This window comes from Nicotiana tabacum, chromosome 17, assembly GCF_000715075.1.
Source record: "Nicotiana tabacum cultivar K326 chromosome 17, ASM71507v2, whole genome shotgun sequence".
Taxonomy (NCBI): Eukaryota; Viridiplantae; Streptophyta; class Magnoliopsida; order Solanales; family Solanaceae; genus Nicotiana; species Nicotiana tabacum.
This window is the reverse complement of record NC_134096.1, coordinates 140,604,896-140,613,757: the sequence shown is the minus strand read 5'-3', so window position 1 is coordinate 140,613,757 and position 8,862 is coordinate 140,604,896. Positions and strand designations below refer to the sequence as shown.

Sequence of the window (8,862 nt, the reverse complement as noted above, 5' to 3'; positions counted from 1 at the left end):
TGGGGAAAGTTTGACAGGAATTACTTCAGAGTGGTTCATAGATCAAGACATCTCTCACTGGCACGTTTGGAATGACATGGCTCAAGATTTCGTCCAACAGTTTCAGTATAATATTGATATAGTGCCAGACCGCTCCTCTCTCGTCAACATAAAGAAGAAACCAACAGAAAGCTTCAGAGAATATGCAATCAAGTGGAGAGAGCAGGCTGCTAGGGTCAAACCACCAATGAAAGAGGCAGAAATGATTGACTATTTTCTCCAAGTTCAGGATCCTGATTACCTCCATTACATGTTGTCGCCCATTGGTAAACCTTTCGCTGAGGCGATTAGTATCGGTGAAATAGTTGAGAATGGAATGAAGTCAGGCAAAATTGTGAGTCAGGCAGCCCTTAAGGCGACCACACAAGCAATTCAAAGCGGGTTAGGCAGTTTCGGAAATCGGAAAAAGAAGGAGGAAGGATCCATGATGGAATCTGGGTTCGGGGGAGTTCAAAGAGGAATAGCTCCTTCTTACGTGCAATTCCAACAAGGACAATCCAATTCTGCTCAACATTATTATCCGCCTCAAGGTCCCCAATACTCAGTTCCCCTGCAACAATACACAGTGTTTAATGCTCAGGCTTACACTAGGCCTCCCAATCACCAACAATGGAGGGCACCGATTCCACAAGGCTCCCGTCAACTCTGGCCGAATTTTCAGGCACCATATAATCCTCGTCCCCGACAAGAATATGTGAGAGAACAAGAGCCAAAGAAAGAGTTCACCCCAATTGGAGAATCGTATACAAGCCTATTTCGAAAATTGATGCAGTTGAAGTTGATTGAACCTATTATGCCGCGTTATGTGAATCCAAATTCAAAAGGTTTTGACTCAAATGCAATATGTGAGTATCACTCTAACACCCAAGGGCATAGTACTGAAAATTATTGGACATTAAAGAAAGCCATTGAAAATTTGATTGAAGCAAAGGCAATTGTGGTAACAAACAATGAGGATACTCCTAATATCACAAACAATCCGCTCCCAACTCATGATAATACACATTTTATTGGGATGATTTATGATGATCATGATTATAAGAAGCTTGGCAAGACAGAGATGGTTGTTAAAACCATAGGGCCAGAACTAAAAGTGATAGTGAGCCCGCCGCAATTGGCACCGTTGATTGTGAAAGGTGTGAGTTCTAGTTTGAACTTGGCAGGTTCTGAAAAAATGATTCTCTATGTTCCTAGAATCACAAAAAAGGTTGAGGTCCAATTGGGTGGGACAAAACTTTACATCCCCGGGGGCATTCAAAAGATCATTCCGAATAATAGTTTGAGGAATATAACAGAGCTAGTCGTGATCCGACCTGTTGCCCAACTCCTAGTGACAAACACAAAAGCTATTTCCTGGAATTATAACAAGACTGTCATGACATACAAAGGAAAAGAGAGAGTTGAAAAAACAGGTGAAATGGGGGGCTTGACCCACTCTGGAAGGTGTTATTCACCAGAGGAATTGAGAAAAGCTAAGCAAGCCAGGGAAAGTCACTTGCCAGTTAAAGAACCCGTTGCAGAAAATGAAGCGGAGGAATTACTTAAGAAGATGAAATTGCAAGACTACTCAATCATTGACCAACTAAGGAAAACTCCTGCTCAGATATCTTTGTTATCTCTGCTTTTGCATTCAGAAGAGCATCGTCGTGTGTTGATCAAAACTTTGAACGAGGCATATGTCTCAGAAAAGACAACGGTCAATCAGCTAGAAAAAATAGCTGAAAGATTCTTTGAAGTAAATAGAATTACTTTCAGCGATGATGATTTGCCTGAGGAAGGGGCTGGCCACAATAGAGCTTTGCATATTATGGTCAAATGTGAAGGGCACTACGTAAAAGGAGTCATGATTGACGGAGGCTCAAGTGTAGATGTGTGTCCTCTTTCTACTCTACAACAGCTGAACATTGACACGAACAGAATTCGAACCAGTAATGTCAGCGTCAGAGCTTTTATGGTTCAAAAAGAGACACTATTGGGGAAATCGAACTCACCATGACAATCGGCCCGATTGATTTTAACATTGTCTTTCAAGTGTTAGATATGGAAACTTCCTATAATTTTCTTTTGGGAAGGCCGTGGATCTATATGGCCAGAGCTGTACCATACATCCTACATCAAATGGTCAAATTCGAGTGTGACGGGCAAGAAATTATTGTTCATGGGGAGGACAACTCATCCGTCTATAAGGACCCGTCCATTCCATATATCGAGGCCAAGGAAGGATGTGAATCCATCATATATCAAGCATTTGAGGTGATTGAGGTGGACCAAGTGGAAGAAGGAAAACCAATTCTGCATCCCCGTCTTTCAACCACATCTATGATGGTAGCTTCGCTGATGTTGAGGAACGGCTATGAACCAGGAAAAGGATTGGGATCCTCTCTGCAAGGAATTGTGAACCCCATTGCTCCATTTTTGAATAAAACTACCTTTGGCTTGGGCTTTAAACCAACATCAGCTGACATAGACAGAGCCAAGGCCCGCAAAAAGAATGGTTGGAATCTGTCCAAACCAATCCCTCACATTGCCTGCTCTTTTGCCAAGCCACAATTTGAAGAAGTCCAAAATCCTTCTACTCAGGATGACATTGACGGAGTTTGCCAGGGTCTCAAGGAGATGTTCTATGAGATCAATATGGTTCAAGTTGGGGAGGGCCCTAGCCGTGAAAGTGTTCAACTGATTGGTCCAGATACCTCGCTCAGCAACTGGGAAGCAACTCCTCTTCCCATCAGGAAGGAGTCTTGGCAGCCTGTTTTGTTGTTTTTCTGTATTTGGATTATTTTAAGGGTTGTAATCCAGATACTTTAGTTTAATTGCTTTGCTGTGATGTTAACCCTCTATCCTTTCAAATTCAATAAAATGAAGTTCCATTTTCGTAGTAAAATTCTATCTTTTTATTTCCCTAATTTTTGTTAATTTCTTATCATTTTCAGTTTCGATAATGCTGGCTTTAAAAACATGACATACACGCGGAATTCATGCCCAGATCTTAAAAAGCTGTCTAATCTCGAAATAATGAATCAAGAAGTTGAGTATGACGAAGATGAGGCTTTTAGAGAAATAAAAAGGGAATTGGATCAATTTGAGAATAAGCCTAAGCCTAACTTAAATGAAACTGAGGCAATTACCCTGGGAAGTCCTGAAGAAACCAGAGAAACAAAAATAAACATTCATACTGAACAAAAGACGAGAGATGCCATAATTCAAGTTTTGTTCGAGTACAGATATGTATTTGCTTGGTCGTATGATGACATGTCGGGTTTGAGTGCCGATCTAGTGGTCCATAAGCTTCCCACACATCCTAATTTTCCACCAATCCAGTAAAAACAAAGGAAGTTTAAGATAGACATGAGTGATAAGATTAAAGAAGAAATCACGAAGCAACTAAGTGCAAATATGATCAGGGTCGTCCGATACACTACATGGTTAGCAAATGTTGTGCCAGTGCCAAAGAAGGATGGGAAAATCAGAGTTTGTGTTGACTATAGGGATTTAAACAAAGCAAGTCCAAAGGATAACTTTTCCTTACCCAACATTCATATCCTTGTTGATAATTGTGCTGAACATAAATCCAATCTTTTGTGGATTGTTATGCCGGATATCACCAAATTCTGATGGATAAAGAAGATGCAGAAAAGACCGCCTTCACAACTCCATGGGGAACTTATTGTTATAGGGTCATGCCATTCGGTTTGAAGAATGCAGGGGCAACTTACATGAGAGCCATGACTACCATATTCCATGACATGATGCATAAAGAGATTGAAGTGTACGTTGATGATGTGATCATTAAGTCGAGAACACAAGCTTACCATGTGCAAGACTTGAAAAAGTTCTTTGAAAGGCTACGAAGGTACAATCTCAAACTCAATCCAGCCAAATGTGCATTTGGAGTTCCTTCTGGGAAGCTTTTGGGTTTTATAGTTAGTCGAAGAGGCATTGAGTTAGATCCCTCCAACATAAAGACCATTCGAGAGCCGCCTCCCCCGAAGAACAAAACAGAAGTCATGAGTCTACTCGGGAGGTTGAATTATATTAGCAGGTTCATCTCGCAGCTTACAACCACATGTGAGCCTATTTTTAAGTTGTTGAAAAAGAACGCCGCTATCAAGTGGACAGATGAGTGCCAAGAAGCTTTTGATAAGATCAAGGAATATTTGTCAAATCCCCCTATTTTGGTCCCGCCGGAACCTGATAGGCCTCTGTTTTTATATCTGTCAGTAATGGATAGTTCCTTTGGTTGTGTTCTGGGTCAACATGATGCCACAGGCAAAAGGGAACAAGCAATATATTATTTGAGCAAAAAGTTCACCACTTATGAGGCCAAATACACTCTTTTGGAAAGGACATGTTGCGCATTAACCTGGGTCGCCCAGAAGCTTAGGCATTATCTTTTGGCCTATACAACTTACCTCATATCCCGAATGGATCCCTTGAAGTACATCTTTCAGAAGCCGATGCCAACAGGCAAATTGGCAAAGTGGCAAATCTTGCTCACAGAGTTTGATATTGTTTATGTCACTCGCACTGCCATGAAGGCACAAGCTTTGGCTGATCATCTGGCAGAAAACCTGGTTGATGATGAATATAAATCTTTGAACACATATTTCCCAGATGAAGAGGTTAATTTAGTTGAAGAAGTAGTCGAAGATGACAGTCAAATTTGGAAACTATACTTTGATGGGGCTGTCAACATCAAAGGCGTAGGGATTGGGACAATTCTGGTATCACCTACTGGGCAACATTACCCTGCTATGGCGCGACTTCATTTTTTTTGTACAAACAACACAACAGAATATGAAGCTTGCATCATGGGTCTGAACATGGCAATAAATCTAAATGTGCATGAACTGTTGGTGATGTGAGATTCAGATTTGCTTATTCAGTAGGCTCAAGGTGATTGGGAGACTCGAGACATCAAGCTCATTCCATATAGACAATGTGTGGAGGATCTTAGCAAAAGGTTCAAGTCCATTGAATTCAGGTACATTCCTAGGTTTCACAATGAATTAGCTGATGCCTTAGCCACCCTAGCCTCAATGCTTCCATATCCGGGTAATACTCACATTGACCCATTAGAAATTCAAATTCGGTTTCAACATGGTTATTGCAATACAATTGAAGCAGAACCAGATGGTGAACCATGGTATCGTGATATTAAACAGTTTCTGAAAACAAGAGAATATCCGGAACATGCTAATAGGGATCAAAAGAGAACTATTAGGCGACTCTCTAATAGTTTGTTTTTTAGTGGGGAAATCCTATACAAAAGAACTCTGGATTTGAATTTGTTGAGATGTGTGGATGCCAAAGAAGCTAAAATGATTATGAATGAGGTGCATTCGGGAGTTTGTGATCCGCACATGAATGGATATGTTCTAGCAAAGAAAATCCTTCGGGTAGGATATTATTGGCTTACTATGGAACGAGATTGCTTTCGTTTTGTTTGCAAGTGCCACCAGTGTCAGATTCACAGTGATTTGATTCATTCGCCACCTTCAGAGTTGTATCCTATGTCGGCTCCTTGGCCTTTTGTTTCTTGGGGAATGGACGTCATTGGCCCAATCGAGCCAAAAGCTTCAAATGGGCACAAATTCATCTTGGTTGCAATTGATTACTTCACCAAATGGGTGGAAGCTATTACATTGAAAGCAGTAGTAGACTTTGTTCACTCCAACATCATCTGTCGTTTCGGTATTCCAAAAACCATTATTACAGATAATGCTGATAATTTGAATAGTCATCTGATGAAGGAGGTATGTGAACAATTTAAAATTGAGCATCGCAATTCTACTCCTTACCGTCCCAAAGCTAATGGAGCTGTTGAAGTTGCGAATAAGAACATCAAGAAGATTCTTAGGAAGATGATCCAAGGGTCTAGACAATGGCATGAGAAACTGCCTTTTGCTCTTTTGGGATACCGGACAACTATCCGTACATCAGTTGGCGCAATGCCCTACTTATTGGTTTATGGAACTGAAGCGGTCATACCTGCTGAAATTGAGATTCCCTCTCTTCGAGTCATTGTTGAAGCAGGGATTGAGGACACTGAATGGGTGAAGTCCCGTTTGGAACAGTTGAATTTGATTGATGAAAAGCGTTTGGCGGCAGTTTGTTTTGGTCAGTTATACCAACAAAGAATGGCACGCGCTTACAATAAGAAAGTGCGCCCAAGACAATTCGAGGTAGGACAACTTGTTTTGAAACGTATCTTTCCGCACCAGGAAGAAGCAAAAGGAAAGTTCGCCCCAAATTGGCAAGGTCCTTACCTCGTCAAGAAAGTATTGTCAAAAGGAGCTCTACACTTGGCAGATATAGAAAGAAAGGTGACTGATATATCCGTCAACGCAGATGCGCATATGCGGTCAAGAGATACTATATATGACATGGCTATGTTGGGGCATTCTTATATTTAGCATTTTCAGGTTGGGATGACGAAAGGCTATCATTCTCACTACCCAAACACTGGTCAACCCTAGTTATCCCTTTGAAGCCTTGTTTATATTTCTTTGTTTTCCCCTCTTTTGGAACCAATGTACTTTAAAAAAAAAAATCATTAAAACAAGTTCATGTTAATTGAACTACGTTCGACCTGATTCCGAAAGGATACGTAGGCAGCCTCACTCTGGGGTTCGGTCACACCAAAACAAAAATCCACATTTTTCCAATATTCAAAGAAACTGGGGCATGGTTTTATTTTATTTTCGATGGTTGTTCCATCAAAATGGTTACAAAAGTTGTAATTCAGTTGAATAATTCTTTTTACCTTTCATTGCTAAGACCTTCTGATCAACTTTCGAGAATGCTAAGTCAGTATACTACGAGTAATGCCTCATCCATTGAAGAGAGAAAAAATTAAATAAGAGAGTCTTATTAGTGAAAACCTTCACGGGCACTATAAGGCAATAGTGAGTTGAGAGAAAGGCAAATAAGAGAGGTCAATTGGTGAAAACCCACAAAGGGCATCATTGATCGATTTAAGGCTTCGTACATCCCGACACAAGCATGGTTAAGACAAAGAACTCAGTTTCAAAATAAAGTTTACAAGAGATTTCGAGAATTACACGGTTCAAATGGATCGGGCATCCAGTCCAAAGTGCATATCATGTTCATTGAAGTCAGTATATTCCTCCAGATAAGTCCTTTCTTATTTTTTCCTCTGAAAGGGACACTTCTTGATTAAGTTGTAATACATCTGAGTCCCTTTCAGTCTAATTTTGTCAAAGCAAAGCAAAGAAAAGGCCGCAAAAGTGATTACAGTTTCCCCGTTATATAAAGCAAAGATTGCTGGGCATAAACCGTATGGGCAAAGGCATATAGCCATCTGTGATTTTTCCTGACGAACAAAAGGCTTGAAGGACTGAACAATGCTTCAAGGTTCAACAAAAGTTACTCAGTTAAAAGTTGTTTTTGGAGCAAGGTTGTTTGCATCATAAACACAAGTGGTGATTGGCGCAAAATAGTCTAGGTTTTGATGTTGAGAAAGAAGATCTCCAGAAAGTAAAGACAGAATCTCCCGGCGATTTGTACGACCATCGACAGAGTCAACTTTTCTAACAAGTGTAATGGACTCGAGGTCAAGTCACCCAAGAAATCAAGGCCACAAACTGACCACAATTTTAAAACTAACGAATCTTTCTTTGTTTAGAACAGGAACATAACAATTTTAGGAAACAGTTCGTGAAAAGACAAACACTACCAAGTGAAGTTCTCAAATACTTGATTTCCTTCCAATATACATGTAATCATGTTATTTTTAGTTTCATTATAGGGAATCAATACCCTATCTTCACCTCAGGGTACTACATCCCCTGGTTGCATTTCTTATTGCTAACATAGGGTACGACGTTCCCTAGTAGCATCTCAGAGAGCCACATGCCTCATCGTTTTGCCAACATAGGGTACGACATTCCCTAGTAGCATCCCAGAGTGCCACGAGCCTCATTTTTATTGCCAACATAGGGTACGACATTCCCTAGTAGCATCTCAAAATGCCATGAGCCTCATCTTTTTGCCAACATAGGGTACGACATTCCCTAGTAGCATCCCAGAGTGCCACAAACCTCATTTTTATTGCCAACATAGGGTACGACATTTCCTAGTAGAATCTCAGAACGCCATAAGCCTCATCTTATTTCCAACACAGGGTACTACATCCCCTGTCTGCATTACTTTCTGCCAACATAGGGTACGACATTCCCTAGTAGCATCCCAGAGTGCCAAGAGCCTCATCTTATTGACAATACAGGGTACTACATCCCCTGGCTGCCTTACTTTCTGCCAATATAGGGTACGACATTCTCTAGTAGCATCTTAGAGCGCCACGAGCTTCATCTTATTGTCAACATAGTGTACTACATCCCCTGGTTGCCTTCCTTCTTATTAACATAGGGTACGACATCCCCTATTATTAAAAAAAAATGTGTCTTTTTTTGAATTCTTTATTCTGCAATAGCAAATATAGTTTAATGAATTTTCAATAACTCACAAAAATTTCCTAGTGCAAACTGGGGCAGAATTTTTTTGTTCGTTTTATTTGTTTCTGATGGCTTGCAGGTTTTTCTGCAAAGTACGGATTGGATGTGCAAGAAAAGACTCCATCTCTCGCCAGAGAAAGTGGAACGTTTGATCTCAATACCAGCTTTGACGTAATGCATGCGAAGACATAGGGGTCTCAAGATCCACCTTCTCATCATCTGATCAAGAATCAAGCCTCGGAGAATATTTCATAGTTTGTTACATCGAGAGCATCAAGTTTCAGTCTAAAGTCAATGAGGGAAGCAAGTCAAGAATCAAGACAAGACTCCAGATGGCATTTAGATA

The 8,862-nt window shown here is 40.6% G+C and overlaps 1 protein-coding gene across 1 annotated transcript; it reads left to right on the top strand.

Annotated features, from left to right (window-relative positions):
* Positions 1-226: 226 nt before the first annotated feature.
* On the top strand, positions 227-2,035 carry LOC142172144 (uncharacterized). Its single transcript, XM_075235928.1, has one exon. It carries the CDS (start codon positions 227-229, stop codon positions 2,033-2,035), a length of 1,809 nt encoding a protein of 602 aa, XP_075092029.1.
* The last annotated feature ends 6,827 nt before the right edge of the window (positions 2,036-8,862 follow it).

Bases quoted from the DNA above. Each gene is read 5' to 3' on its own strand.
- LOC142172144 (XM_075235928.1), top strand. From the start codon at position 227: ATGAAAGAGGCAGAAATGATTGACTATTTTCTCCAAGTTCAGGATCCT.